The following is a 16,177-nucleotide window of genomic DNA, read 5'->3' as shown; positions in this document are numbered from 1 at the left end:
CTAAAAACAAAGGAAATCATGCTTCATAAGCACAGAAACAATGTTGTAATATGCATTTACTGGTAAATACCATAATTTTTAATAAGTAGTCTAACATATAAGACATATATTTTGTAAGCATTAAATGTTTGTCAAAGACTTATTTTAAGTTAAAATAATTAGCAAAAATGTTACATTGTTGTTATAATTGGTTTTAAGTTAAATGTATTATTTCATGTTTTGAAAAATAAAAAAAATGGTTTATCATAATATCATCTTTCTAAAGAAACGAATGAATGTGATGTGATGTGTCTCTGTGCCAGATCATCAGTACACTTAAAGATAAAAATGCTGACGCGAGCACATATAAAGATGTTGAAAACAGCAAAGAGAACCTACTTTTATTAAATTAATTTTCTCCAAATTAGAAACATTTGTTTGACACTCACTATAAGACTATAAGCCAAGTTGATCTCAGACTACAAATATGCATACAAGGCCCTTTCCAACCATCCTGTAAAACAGGTCTCTGTTTTATGGCTCTGTGGGTTTAAGCTCTAGTTAATGTTAAAATCAACGACTACCTCTGGAATTATTATTCAGACTTCCAACATTCACAGACCTGACATTTATAACTTTAACACACACTCAACGCACCGCAGTCTAACCCATTTTTTAGGTTTGTATTCCCAGTATTCAGTGTTTTGGATTAAGCTTTTGAGCTTTTTCCGGTAAATTTCAACATGATTTCACTTGATGTATCATAGTGATGACCCAGCTGACTGAATACTATTCCATAATGTCTCATTATCTGTGTGAAAAAGATCTTTAGACTATGATTCAGTGACTTAGAAATTCCCCTTACTCCACTGACAGACAAAACTATATTGGCATAAAACTTCTGTGCCATTTTGTGCAACTGGGGAGTCTTCAATAAGGTCACAGATTACTGCAGAAACCATGTGAGGATCAAGACCATCCTCCTCCACATTTCATTTCTTGGAAGATCCATTGTCTGTTCTGGTTGAATTAATCAGTGGCTTAGCATTGGAGGGTTCACTTTCTGGTCAGCTCTGACGCAAAGGGCCAGAATGACCCCTCGGGTCAACCAGCACCCCCCTCTGAGAAGCCCTGTCAAGTCGTCAATCCATCAAAGATGTTACTGTGTATATTGTATGAATGGGCAGTAAATGGGGGACTGCTAAACCAGAGACCAATTTTGCAGGACAATTGACTAGCTAAGTGACCTTACTAGCGGGAATTCTGGGAATTTTGGGATATGACATGTGGTTTGCATTAGTGCTCTGGAGTGTTTTCACAGTGTTCAGAGCACAGGCCTGTCAGAAGGCATTCTGGGAGGATGACACACTAAGCTGAAATGGAAAAAGAGCTGTAATTCCACCATGAAATCACTATGGACTCAGACAATCTACTGATGTGTGACATATATTGGACATTCTTATTGGATGTCTTATTTTTTTTTTAGCCCTCATCTATCTATTGAATAAATAGCATAACATTGTGTAAGATCACTGAGCTTAATAAAGTGTATTATCACTGTACAGACAGATTAAAGTGACTGGAGCTCAAAAGTTGGAATGATGTTGTTAAAGCCTGCATGCCATAATCATAACTGGACAGCATTTAGACAGTTTTACACTAGTTTAGTCACACTATGTTTTCATTCATGGTCTATTTAGTCTGTTTCTCACAAGGACAAATTCTGCCAGTGTGGGCAGTGATTGCTATATAAGATAAGAAAACAATACAAAGGACTGAAATAGAACGAAGAGTGATGAATAAAATATTTATATATTAATCTTTAGCCCAGTTGGAAATAGCTTACTTCAGTTCAGACATGTCACAAAATCGGTGTGATTTACTAGAGCAATTTAACGAGAGCAGACTTGGGAAAAGGCACAGCTCCGCAGAAAAAGAAGTAAACAGACCGCATGACCCATTTAGTGCAGATAGTTCCCAGAGGGCCGAGGGGCTGCTGTGGGAACTCAGTATATAGTATGTTTGAATTGACCGCGGTAATTATCATTAAACAGCATTTTCACACACATAACACACGCATGTTGAGTTGAAATAAAAAGTTGCTTACTTAGGTACACATAAATGCATGATGTTATGCTAGTTATATCAAAATAAATAATATTACTGTCATAAGATGCTGTTCATTATAATAAGATTTTTTTTTTAAAAGCAGGACAATTTTAGCAATTTTATGATGACTATTTGCAAACATTTTGCCTACCCATTCAAATGTTGGAATCCAAACCTATTCCAGGCTATTTTTGTCAAACCAGAGAAATATTTTACATAGTCTATTTTAATATGTTATTTCCCCTTTATCCACACCAGTGGAATAATAGGAAGAAAGCATTTCAAGTGAAAAGGAAGGCTCCACTCGTTGACTCAATGAATTTCCCTGTCTGTTTTGTAAAGGAAGACGGTTTTGTTTTTGAGGTCTCTTAAGCAGACATCTCGTTCCCGCTCTAGTGCCTGGCTCAGATCTGTTTTGCCAAGAAAAATGAGCACTGGATGGAATTCCTCAAAGAGGGCAGGAAATAGGGTGGAGGGACCAAAGACAAGGTTGTAGTTGTGTCCACATGGGAATCACAAACATGATGGCTGTAGAAATTTGGCATGACGTTTAGAACGACTTAATCTCCTAAACAGTTCTAGATTGAGAGCAGGGCTTCCAGTTAAAGTAAAACTAAAAATAGGCTGACAGTAAAATGTTTATATTGATAGTAGTTCTGACATTTTGTTTTCCGCATAAAAAATTATTATATAAGGTTGTAATAGCTGTAAATTAAATGCCACATTATTATTTTATTTAATGCCCTATTAAAGTACAGAAAAATATTTTTTATGTAAGAAATTAATACTGCAATTATAATCTTTTTAGATTGATATCATGTTTACTCAAGCCTTTAAATTTAGCTGAAAAGGTTTAGTTATGAAATATATGCCATGCATCATTTCTTATGGAGGTTCAGCTATTCTATTTTCAATTGGTGTTGACAGTAGCTGTATTTTAGTTCTGAGAAAGCTTTGCATACAGTTTGAAACAAAGGATCTGGGCTAAAATAAGCTACTTTATAAGAGCATTACGCAAATTTAGCCTCCATTTAATCAAGGCCAGTTTCCCCTGCAAGAGAAAATCAGCACTCCTCAGGTTCAGAGTTACTCAAGCGCAACTTTCAGATGTCTCAGGCATTTTAAAGAGCTAAATATACAGTATACATTATCTCATATTTATGTACAATTTGTAAATACTGGAGTGGAGTCATCCATAATGAACTTGGTGCTTTTTGGATCATTTAGCTGTATATTGAATCAGATTATAGCAGTTAAAATCTAAAACATGGGCAGAAAAAAAGCTGAATTTAGTTGTCCCTACAGTTATAAAAACAGCAGGGTGTGGCGGTACACTGTATAGAAATGTGTTTACAACCAACTAATGTAAAACAAAGTCAAATAGGATCTTTCTCATTTTAGGGAGGTTCAGCGTGACAGCTAAGACACTGTTAAGCCCTGTGATAAATTGACAACTTTAACTTAACTGAGATTTCTTCAGTTTACATTGGTGCTGAGGGAAGTGCCATAAAGGTAACCTACATTGCACTTCAAGGAATAAAATTATTTCTGTATCTTCCTTATTCCCTTCTTAAACCTGTAAGACTTAATTCGGTGGAAATGCAAAGAAGATATTTTTAAGAAATGTTTTTCTTTTCTCCATTCAATGGAGGTCAAATGTCACCAAAACCAACTTTTGGTTTGGTTCCCAACTTTGTTCTTTTTTTTTTCTTTAGATGAAATAAATTCATTCAAGTTTGAAACACCAATGACACAATCGTCCTTCTTGCCATACCTTTGTAAAACCCTACCAACAATAAAGAGTAAGGAATGTGGTAGACCTGGAATCTAGAGGAAATGACTCACATCACGCTCACACTGATGGACAAAAGAATCATGACACAACCAACACCACCGATTCACTCACTGTTTGAGGTCCTGCTCGTTTTCAATCTGGTATTGCCTTTATTAAATACTTCACAACTTTACCTACAATGAATGGTTACAAAATGTTACCTTTTGTCAAATATGGACACTTTTCAATTTACAAAGCCGTCATTTGCAGAGAGGCAACCAAAAACAAACAAACAACAACAAAAAAAAAAAAACAAGATACTTCGGAGCAGTCATTGAGACATCCCACCTGTTCCAGGGAAGGCATGACAGAGCTGTGAGAAAACAACAGAATGACATGATATATATTCCATCAACATTAGCTGTTGCACAATTCAAGTTAATTTACAAACCAGATGGGAAGAATATGTTCTATACACATGTATATATATTTATATTTATATATATATATACACATTATAAAATTGTTCAATCTGACAGCCACGTTACAAAGAAGAAAAAAAAAAAAAAGCAGACCGCTTAAGTATAAAAAATAAATTAAAATGATTTCACATGTGACACAAACACATACAAAGGTAGGTCTCATCTGTGGAGTGGTATCAATAGACTAAACACGAATTTGAAGCAATAGGAATATAAGCGGCATCCATACAGACGTGAAAAATTAGCAAACTAGTCTAAGCAGAGATGAAATTTAGCTAAAATGTATTTTAAAAGATCTGAATTCAATGGTGGGAAGCAAATGAAAAGTGCCAGCAAACAACATGAACTAGTTCAGCTCCACCGCAGGAGGCAAAGAGAGTGGCAGTAAATAAAGTCTCCCTGAAGCCAGGTGGACCAAAAAAGTCAGCCGGCAAACTCGAGCAGGATGATAGGGTGAGGGTAATGGGTCATAATCCAATGAACCCGTTTAGTATAGGATGATGAAAGTGTTTGTCTTTCGTGACGCCAAAATTAATGTAGTTCAGTTTTTCTTGATGTATACACGCATAGAGGTCCTTAAAATGAACATTTTATTTAAACGTTTCTCATTTGGTTTTAAAATAGCCTTTTATTTTTTTCTCTTTCTCTCCACTAGTACAGATATAATCCCTCCCAATCCCAACCGTCCAATAGAAATCTATATGTGAATACTGTGGTGTGTAACCTGGCAAGAGTGAATATTTTGATATATATCGGGTTATCTGTGAAGTCCTAAAGCGGCTTAGAAGAGTTCACTGGCAAAATGGTGACGCTGTGGGGTCAAAGCCTTTGAAAACATCTTTTAGAGAGCCATTGTCCTGTTCAGCCACGTCAGGCTGTGCGGGGCTATTGCGGCCAAGAGGGCTGCCAGTGCCACTTGTTTTGTTGACCTGCTTTACCATGGTGAACAGTGTGGAAACAGGGAGGTTGTGAACTCCTGCGGGCTGCTCTGTAGAACCAGCAGGGCCCTGACCAGTTGCGGATGGACCGCCTGTGGCAGGGGCCCCTGCAGCAGTCCCTGCATTGGGTGAAGGTGAAGGTTTGGGTCGAGGGCGGTTGTAGCTGTTGTAGCGATCTGTAGTCTGCTCCGTCGAGCTCTTCTCCGGTTCCGGCTGGTCCAGCGCAGACTTGCGCACAAACAGGGGCTCTTTAGACTTGGGTTTAGATGAAGCTGCTGTACTTTCACTTGACTTGGGCTCAGGGGGAGGACTAGTGTTTCTAGAGGTCCCTGAACCCTCGGTTTTGTCCGAGCCCTGAGTCCGAGGGTCGTACAGACTGATGCCGCTCAGCACGTTACTGCTGCTGCTGCTGCCGCTACCTACGCCACCAGCTCCGACACCTCGAACTGACCCTCCCGCTGATAACAGCCGAGGATCGTAGGGTGCGATGCTAGGGCTGGAGGAAGGTGGAGATAGGGAGGCAGCTGGGGGAGATCCTTGAGGAGCAGATGCCTCCAAAGTGGACTTTAGGGCAGATTTTTGTGGCTGGAGTCGGGGGTCCGCAGTGGCTTTTCGTGCCATGCGAGGGTCAACAGGCTTCTCGACAGAGACGGACGGAGGTGAAGAGATTCCTGTAGAAGCGCCTTGAGAAGGACTGGATGAAGAGGCATTGACAGTTTTGAGGATTCGGGAGAGCAGTTCAAAGTCTGGTAGGGAAGAGGAGGACTGATTTGACGGCTCAGCAGGAGGAGCAGTAGGAGGGAGAGAGACAGATTGGTGCTGTGGCTGTGTACGGGACAAACGGGGATCAATGGCGGTAACTGGAGGGATGCCAGGGGGCAGTGGGAGCAAGTCTTGTTTAGGAATGGGAATAGGAATTAAGTCTTCAGGACTCCACAGCACTGCCTTAGAAAATGAAGGCTTGTGTAGTACTACATCCTTTTTAATGTGGCTGAACTGCTGTAGTTGGGAGCGGGGATCACGCAAAGCCATGCCCATTAAAGGATCAAGGGGGATGGGCACGGGCTTGTCCCTCAGCATCCTCTCACCTTCCTCTTCTTCATTACTGGCCGGGGCGGTCAATGGCGGGGGTTTGTACACAAGTGGGGGCTCGGGTTTAGGTGCATGGGCGGCTGCATGCCGGGCAAGACGGGGATCTGAAGGGGTAGGAGATAGAGAGGATGAAGCACTGGCTTCAGGTGCCTGAGAGGAGTCTGTGTTGCGGGATAGTCGTGGGTCTCGTGCTAGGCGGGGATCTGCTGGTCGGCTGGGTGTCTGTGCAGGCTGAGACTTTTGTAGACGAGGGTCACTGGGAGCTCCATCCGGCTTGGCAGGGCCTTGGGTTTGTGTTTGTTGCCGCAAGGTTTTAAGAATGGAAGTGACACTGCCACCATCATCCTCATCTTCACTGGAATACCAGTTTGCTGAATCTCCTGTAAGTAAATGGAAGTGCAGAGATTCAGAGATCAGTGGGACTTTCTTTTAACTCGCAGTCTAAACTGAAAACATCAGCCCATGTAAGTTTCACTCAGTGCAAGAAAGCACCATCTAGTGGAGGTACAAGATTTTTTTATGGCAAGATTGCGCAACCCCAGGCCAGAGGATGTTTACAGTATTATGAGGTCCTGGGCAGGGTCAAGCTTTGAGCAGAGCCCTTGAAATGTTTCCTTCCCAGAAATAGCCTTGGCAACTTATACATTTAAAATAAGGACTCTGAAAACCTCAGCTATTTGTATGACAAAAATTTTTTATCTAAAAAGGCCAGCTTCCTTGAAAAGTACTTTAGTAAAGAGTGAACAATCTTGTATAAAAGCTATTTTACACGTTGATTCTGCAGAAAATATGTCATATGATATTGTACTAAATTCTGCAAGCAAAGGCAATAGAACTCATTCATGAAACTTGCGTAAATATGAGTAAATTCTGAGTAATTTGAGCATAAAACGGACCTTCCCAAAAACTCTCCTGCGGATTCACAAAACTCTTCGATTTGACAGTTAAATGTGTATGTTAATGAATTCCAATCATTCGTGAACAGGGTGCTTGTGCATCATTCACAATTAGCATGATCCCCACCTATGAATTACAGCTACACAAACTGCGTGTACAGGAACGCAGTGGAATATTCTGTTCTACTTTCACAGGTCTGGCTACAGTATACTAGATAAATGCCAAAAAAGATTAGGCCATATGCATATCAATAAATATTCAATAATGTGTGACCACCAAAGTGTTTTCAGTCAGCGGAAAAAATGTCAGGCGCTCTTCTTAAAACCACCAGCTGGTGGCTTTGGTGGAACAGCGTTTTACCAGTTGAGAAGCTTTAGTTGCTATGGTAAGTAATATTAATGGCAGCAACATTAGCCTACTAGTATTTAATTTTTAAGAAATTTACCAAATATAATAAATTGAGCTGCCTTTTACAATTATCAACTCAGCTGCAAAAAAATAAATAAATAAAATAAAATAATTTATTTATATTTTTTTAAGTGTCCAAAGGCAAATTAACTTTATTATTGCAGTGCATCAAAATTCTGTGTCATCAGTTTGCCAAAAAGAACACAGAACATTTTACGCACCATTTACACGTGGTAGTGAGCAGGTGAACATTTAGAAAATATGAACATTTTCATGAATTTGAAAGTTTATGTCAGAACGGCTTTATGAAGTATTTACACAAAAATGAATTATGCTCCTATTTCATGAAGGGGGCCTAATGTTTTTCATTAGTACCTTCATTCTCCCTCTCAGTTCCTCCTCCTTCAGCCAGCCTCCTGGCTCTCTCCTCATCCTCCTGTTGTTTCTGCTGGAGTCTCATAAACAGCACACGCTGCGTTGGGGGCAGGAAATCTGGCACTGCTATACCAGTCTGATTAGATGGACCTACATTAGCTGCAACCTCAATGCTTCCAGAGTTCTGGTTCCCAGGTGACTGATCATTGAAGTTTCCACCACCCACACCTTGAAAGTTGTCACCTGTACCGGGAAGCGAAGAATTAGGCTGAATACTAATCTCTTGTTCCAGAAGTAGAACAGAGTAGGACAATAAAGCAGTTCACATCAGCTCAAATGGTAGAGCATGGTGTGAGCAACAACAAGGACACGAGTCCAAGTCTCAGGCAATGCATGTACTGATAAAAGTTCATTTGGAATTTAATAAAGAACTGAAGTTAAAATACAAAATGAACTCACCATCTCTTCCACTTCCATCTATCGACATAACTTGCTGCTGCTGGTAGAAGTTATCATAAAAGTTGTTACCAGATGTTCCACCACCTGGAGACATCATGCCCGGGTTTGGTGGTCCATCTCCCTGGCCAAAGTTCTGCATCATTGGTAGTCCTGTACCCATTGATGGAGGGCCTTGATTCATGTTAGATGGGCCCATCGGAGGCATATCATGAGGACCACCTGGGCCCATGTGTCCTGGTGGTGAGGCCCCAGGAAAGCGAGGCGGAGGTGCACCTGGGGGCCCCGCAGGAGGCCCCTGAGGTCCTGCAGCAGCATTGCCAGGACCTGGTCCTCTGTAAAGAGTGCGTCTATGTCAGTACATTCTGTACTCAGCTAGTAAGTAAACCAAGATGACTTGACAGAAAGAAAAAATAGCTAACCTGACACCCAGTTTTTGTGCAAGCTGTCCTGTGGGCTTCACCACAATCTCAAATAAGGATGGAATCTTCTTTCCAGCATTTCCTCCACAAGCAGGTGGTGGACCCATAGGTGGCGGAGGACCGCCATTGGGGTTTGGTGGCCCTTGGAAGGTGCTTCCATCTGGGCAGGGAGGAGGAGGGCCTGGGCATGGCCCAACTCCAGGACCAGGAACAGGGCCTGTACCAGGGCCTGGAGCTGTTGGACAACTTGGAGGGATATTACCATGTGGGGCACCAGGTATTCCAAAGTCTCCGGGTGCAGAGGAATCCCCTGGAGTAGGTCTTGGTGGAGTTGGGAGAAGACCAACACCAGGGGGTGGTTTTGGAAGAGGGTTAATGCCTTGCTTTTTAAGTTCCTCAACCTCTTTCTCATCTTCTGCACCAGCTTCTGCATCCTCTGCCAGCATCTTCAATGAAAAAAAATAGGAGCAGGGTTACTCTACATGCATAGAAACAACAATGAGAGAACTACATCTGAATTAAAAATATTGATGAAGGTCACCTTATCCAGCAGCTCTTGAGTATCTTCTGTTAGGGCCTCATGGGAGAACATACACTCCTCACCATTCACACAGTTCCCTGTTGTATGGAACAGCTTGCAAGGGAAATCACGTGCAGTGGAGTCAAGGACTTATTTCAACATCAGAGTGCATGACTGTATCATTAAAATGTCCTTATGTAGATGATAAGTGCTAATGAGAATACAAGCAAGCAAAATGACCAAAGGATATCATGCATGTAAGGACAGTTTTCTGCTCGTGCACAGAAGCCAGTGATGTAGAACTTGCAGAGTTCTTTCTTCTTTGGCAGCTCAATGTCGTGACTGAAGTTACAGTGGTCACCCTGATGATACAATGACAGCATTTAATACAGATATAACTCAGGTTGTCCGCAGTCATATGTAATTTTGCATCATCTTATTAGTCAGACATGACTGATTTAAACATACGATCATTTATTTGAATGCTTTTAAAGACAATGACATCTAGATTGTATTACAATCAATTTTATATGTAACATCCACCAAAGTAAGCTTACCCATGTACAGCGTCCCTCAATGTAGTATTTACAGATGGCTTTCCCCTTCTTGTCCGGTCCGTGTTTCTCCTGATCATTCCTCCTCGGGCCTCCAGATCCATCCTAAAGAAGTCAGAGAACAAATGATTCAGTTGCTAATTTATGTTTTGCAGATTGATTATGAACCGAGCGGACAGTCTGTAGAGCTGTCTTACCCCCATGTCCATATCTCCACTGTTATCTTCATCGGGACCTTGGTCTCCTCCACGGCCCCTCCCTCGATTTCTCCCTCTCCCCCGGTTCATTCCTCGACCTCCTCTGCCTCTCCCACGACCCCGCGCACCTTTTCCACCTGAAGAAAACAAAAATAAGGTTAGAAATTACAAACACTCAAACAAGTAATACTTTACCTTCAATGCTGATCTGAGATTTAGGTGTGTTCTTACATCTATTATTCGAGTAGAACTCACCCCGCCCTCTGTCCTTTGATTTCCTGTACTGATTTAGCTCTTTTGAGTAGTCATCATAGTCATCGTCTCCCATGTTGTCAAAGTCATCATCTCCATACTATCAAAAAAACAAAAAATGTCTTAAGGTTAAGTAAAAGACAAAATGATTGTTGAATTTGTACAGCTTGCCAAATAGTAAATGGCACACTGGATAATCCCAGGTGTGGGATAGCTGGAATATTTGATGAATCATGTCTCAATAGCATTTTCTTAAGATTTTGGGCATTTCCTTTTGTAGAATTCGAAATCAAAAAAGTCCCTGTTAATAACTTGATGAAGTCAATAACTTGCAAATGAAGACCAACCTCCATCTCATCGTACATGCCATCACCATCATCATTCTCTCCTCCCATTTTGCCCCGTCCTCTCCCTCTGCCTCCACCTCTCCCACCACGTCCCCTCATTGCTCCTCTGCCTCGACCTCTGTGGTTCTTCATGCGGTTTTTGCCACCTGTGTGACAGCAATAAGGTTCACCAGATGTAATCACACAAATGCTGACACACTGGTGTGAATTCACACACTTCGAGTCAAAAAATGAAGCATGCAGACACTGAACATGTGATGCTTGTCATGCTTTTGACATTGTAACGAAAGGACAAACTCCAAACATCTAGCCTACCTAAGGATTTTTAGAAATGAAGTATACCACTTTTGATAATATGCATCATTCAACCAAGACCATGAAATAAACATTCACCTCTGCCACGTGGACCACCTCCGACCTCTTTGGCCTTGCGGTACTGGTTTAGTTCCTTGGTGAAATCATCATAGTCATCCTCACCCATGTCCTCATCCTCTTCTCCTTCATATGTTTCCTCCTCATAGTCATCATAGCCACCATAACCCTGCTTGTCCATCTTCATATAGCCACCTTTCTTTGGCATGGGGCCTCCATGACCAGAGGGAGCAGGAGGGTAACCGCCTTGAGACTAAAAATAGTGACCATAATACAGACTGGGATTAAAACCTAACCTGGGGTGCATTTCCCAGAAGCAAATATGATCGCAAATTCAATGCAACTAACAACAATAGTTAGCGCCCATGACTGGCTGGCCAGTAAAGGAAGGTGTTGTGTCACGAGTGTTACTTTAAATAAATCAAGTCCTGAACAAAACTAATCTTTTACTCACAGTGGGAGGATACTGAGGGCTGTATTCCCTGTATTTTCTCTTTTCACTGGGGCTGTAATCTGATTCGTCGCTGTAGTCTGAGTGGTCATCGCTGGAGGATGCGTGACGCTGCATTATATTTGAGAAGATGACATACACAATCATTCAAATGTTTGTGGTCAGCAGGATTTAAAAAAAAAGAAGAAATTAATACTTTTATTCAGCTAGGACACATTAAATTGATAAAATGCGACTAAAGACATTTATAGTGTTCATTTTAAATAAACGCTCCTCTTTTGAACCTTTTATTAATCAAAATATCCTGGTGAATTATTTTTATAACAGTTTCCAGATAAGCATTAATCAGTAACTGTTTTTGACATTAATAAAAACAAATGCTTCTTGTGCAGCAAATGATCAGATTAAAATGATTTCTAAAGGATCATGTGACAGTGAAAAATTAAGGAATGGTCTCAAATTCAGCTCTGCCATCACAGGAATAAAAAAAATACTTAAATAGAAAGTGTTATTGTAGTAATATTTCTCAATATTAGCTGTTTGTACTGTATTTTGATCAAATACAATCAACCCTGGTAAGCATAATAGACTATTATAAAAATGTATTAACAAAAACACTAACCTTGTGCTTAGATTTACGCTTTTTCTTGGCCCTCCTTTTTTCTTTTTCACGCTCTCTCTCCCTCTTTCTCTTTCTCCTCCGCCGATGAGACTTTTCATCATCTGATTCACTGGCATGGTGCTCCTTGCTTCTGCGAGGTTTATCCTGGGGATCAGCTCCCTCACCACTGGGCATCTCTGCCTCTCCGCCGTCATCCTCCAGCTCACCTTCTTCCAGTTCCCCATCTTCTTGCCTGTTTGACAAAATACAGAAACGATGTCACAACTCAGAACAGCGTTACACAGGAAATTACTTTTTTATTTGACTCATTGCCGTTGGAGAACTCATTTACTTCTAGTCTATGATAACTGGTAAGTTTCAAAAAGGATGCTGTTGTCATAAACTATGCAGAAGAGAACATTCAATCTATTAAATGCTTTTTAAGTGGGCCTTCATTTCTTAATTTTGACAAGACGATTTCCGTTGGTTGAGATAATAACAATTCACTTGACATTACATTGTAGATAACTAAGCAAAACTGAGATGTCTTAACTGATGTTCAAACTACACAGTCAGGTCAAGAGAGATCTCTTTATAAACAGGGCTGCCAATCCACAGACGCAATACTTTAATTTAGTTGCTTCAGTCATCATACTCAGGGTGTCAAATGTTCACTGCTCATTTGTGCCCTGCTGAGAACAACTCAAAGCCACTCTGTTCATAGGAGATCTAACACATATATAAGTATATACAGGATAAATTACATTCACAATGACATTACATTCAGACAGGAGAGCCCTTTCAAACTCCTATTCAGCGATAAGGAGTTGCCACATAACACAAAGAAGCACTGAAAAAACATTATCACCTAACCAACCCCTCAACTTTGGCCTAGAAAAACAACAGGTCTGTGCAATGCAACTTCTGACAAGAGCACATGTGCTACCAGACAAACTGCAATGCAAACCTCTGGGTCAGAAATAATTCAAACAATACAAGATTAAATTACTACCACAGAAGGTAAATCAGCTGACACATCTGCATAATTATTATGTATCCCAGGCTCTTTAACTAGTATAAAACAAGCAACCATCGTGTGATGACCATTTAATACACCTAGACATGTTAAAAACGGTCTAAAATCGGCACGAGGGTCTTAATCCACCCATTTCTATGAACTTTACTGGAAAACAAAACTTCAATTTAAATGTTCAACTTGTGGATATTTTACAAGATGATTCCAAAAGCTTTTTACAGTTGCAATAAATATAAAAAACTTCTGTTTCAACTGACTGTGTGACTCTAATCTTTCATTTAATGAAGATAAACTCATGTCATCTGCTTCTCTGAACAGTTAGTCAAGTTCTATAAGGCCCACAGTTGTATTATTTGCTTATATTAATAATGCACCTTGGGAAAATTGCTAACATTAATAAATTGCTTAGACGTAAAGTGTGGGCAGATTGACAAACTACCTCTTTTTTTTTACTACAAGTATTCAAGTGATAAGGCACATTTCATGCAAAGACAAAATGTTGGCCTTAACATTTCTGGTAATGAACTGAAAAAAATACTTACTGTGAAATAATAGTAACTTAGTTATGATTTTCAATATGACTTTAAATGACTTTTAAGGGAGGTGAGAGATTGCATTTTTGGGCATTTGCAGACAATGGTGGTATGGTTAAGCACTTTCGTGTGTTGCTTCATGTTTTGGTAAGACCTTGAATGCTTTTGACACATTGGAGCAAGTAAAGATTCATGAGGGATGAATGTGCACACAAAACTAACCAGTGCACAACAAAACTAGAATATGAAAAACAGGGAAACCTGTTGTGGAATATAACAAATTGTTAGCAATAAGTGACAGTGTTTGTTTTTTCCTACTTTCAACAAATGATTGACCTGGAGGACTTGAGGAGCAGCACTTAATGAGCCAAAACAGCTATAAACTATGGGAACAAATTATTTCCATTATTAGTTTGTATCGTCCAAATGTCGTACTGTGAAATTTTGCAAGCTAAATTCATGAGACGATAAATTGTGATTTCTTTACAGCTTTACGAGAAATATTAATATTTTAAAACTGACGGTAAACTCCAAGAACGTGTTATTTGGAAATATAGCGGTATAAGAGTGTACATTCACTTTGAAATATAAACGCAAAACTCAAACATGCAAAACCCTAAATAAGCATTTCAAGATTTAAGATATTTGACGTCCCCAATAAATCTAAGTGCGCAGCTCGTGACACTTAACGTCACCATACATGCTAAGTGCTAAACCGATACAAATTAACATCGCCTAGCGTAAATGATGCTATTCCGTAAATATAAACTGAATCGTAATCGTATATTCGATGATAAGTTACATTAAATAAAGCGATGATTCATCAATCGGATACGTTTTAAACCATGCTTGTCCGTTGCTTCTCGCTAGCTTCCGTTAGCCGTGTTATTGTTGTATTTCTATTGTAACTCGTCTGCTAACTGTTAGCACTGCTAGCTTTAGCGTCGTCCAGGCCTCGCGATTGTTAAAGAAACAAATTCCTTAATACGTTGCCGCGGATGTATTTTACCATTTCCCAGACACAGTTCACACAGTACGCTTTTGGCATTAAGTCGAATTGTAATTTGTGTTTAATAACCAAAACAGTGTTTTCTTTTGTCCGTCTGTTCTGTATCTGTGATGAAAACATTGAGTTACTGAAACAATGTTTTGGCGTAGTCAGTGGCCCCTTGGTCTTCGATCGCTTACAAAAGCTTCGAAAAGTAGCTGATAAAATGTAAACTTGATCATATTCTGAATGTTTTCCTGATTCGCTAATGACCTTCCAGACTGTAACGCTTCAAGATGGCGTTTCGTTACCTCTGCACGCTCCCAGAAAAGGCGACTTTAATCCCTTTGAAAGAAAAAAAAAAGCAAATGCCCTTGCTTTTTGTTTTTGGAAAAAAAGCAAAGGACAAATCAATAGTTGGATAGAAATATGATGATATTACTCGACCTTTCGTCAGTGAGAAGACTGTTGTGTTCGTGGTTGGCTGTTGGGGAGTTTGGATGGACAGTCATGCTTTCCACAGCCATTTCCTCTAACGTTCTACATTCAGTGCAAAAAATCAACTGTCTTATGCGTTACTTGACTTTGAGCTACTTGTTGATTGGCTCTAGGAAGAGATTCAGTTCATAGCAGTCAATTCCCACTAACAGTATAAAAGAGAAACAGGTTGAAAACGTTCCTGAGGTTCTCCGTCCTACAGTTGCGATGTGAAATGAAACTCATTCACTTAAAATGGCGACGCTTCTTCTCCGAGGAGAAGGGGCGGGCTGAAGCGACGTGACGTCGCTTGTCACGGAAATGACCGATCGGGTCACGAAGAACAAATGCGTTTTTTTTTTCTTATCGAAGGCCCCTGTATAATACATTTTATTATTTATCAACAATTAATATTGTGATTCCAGAAGTTTCAAGATCTGTATGATCTTCAGTTAAAAACAATTAAAATAATAATATCAGTTTTCCGGTTGCGTTTTTTTTAATCGTTTTAAGTTAGATTGATTTAACACATTATTAATATTATTAATGTAATTTAAATAATAATAATAATTTAAACAATTTGAAGTCATTCTGTGACCACTTTGGAAGTTTGCTCATGCCCCCTGGTTGAGAACCACTGTTTTAAATGTGACATCAAGTCTGCTTTATTGTCAATTCTTCCACATGTACAGTAAATACATACAGAGAATCGAAATTTCGTTACTCTCAGACCCTCGATGCATACAGATAACACTAACAGTAGAGCCTAAAAATCTAGATCAAATATAAAATATAAGCGGTAACTATACAATTAGGCCATGTAAAAAAGAAATATACAGTTAAATAAAGCAGTGCAAGACACATGGCAGATAGAGTGCAAACAAGAGAAGTGAACAAACAGTGCAGATAAAAAGATT

At 39.8% G+C, this 16,177-nt stretch overlaps 1 protein-coding gene across 2 annotated transcripts; it reads right to left on the bottom strand.

The window, feature by feature from the left end:
* Positions 1-4,012: 4,012 nt before the first annotated feature.
* On the bottom strand, positions 4,013-15,694 carry zc3h4 (zinc finger CCCH-type containing 4). 2 transcript variants are annotated; one of them, XM_026282309.1, is made up of 14 exons: positions 15,231-15,694; positions 12,248-12,479; positions 11,629-11,736; positions 11,196-11,427; positions 10,803-10,948; positions 10,459-10,555; positions 10,204-10,340; positions 10,010-10,111; positions 9,703-9,814; positions 9,474-9,583; positions 8,933-9,378; positions 8,514-8,845; positions 8,055-8,297; positions 4,013-6,754 (listed from the first exon to the last, which is right to left on the bottom strand). In XM_026282309.1, the coding sequence occupies exons 1-14, from the start codon at positions 15,308-15,310 to the stop codon at positions 5,136-5,138; spliced, it is 3,996 nt and encodes a 1,331-aa protein (XP_026138094.1). In that variant the 5' UTR covers positions 15,311-15,694; the 3' UTR covers positions 4,013-5,135. The 2 variants fall into 2 exon arrangements, with proteins under 2 accessions (XP_026138094.1, XP_026138095.1); XM_026282310.1 differs by lacking the exon at positions 15,231-15,694 and adding an exon at positions 14,598-15,210.
* Positions 15,695-16,177: the final 483 nt, after the last annotated feature.

This window comes from Carassius auratus, chromosome 15 (assembly GCF_003368295.1).
Source record: "Carassius auratus strain Wakin chromosome 15, ASM336829v1, whole genome shotgun sequence".
Lineage (NCBI taxonomy): Eukaryota > Metazoa > Chordata > Actinopteri > Cypriniformes > Cyprinidae > Carassius > Carassius auratus.
The sequence above is the reverse complement of the archived record's forward strand: the minus strand, read 5'-3'. Positions and strand labels throughout refer to the sequence as shown.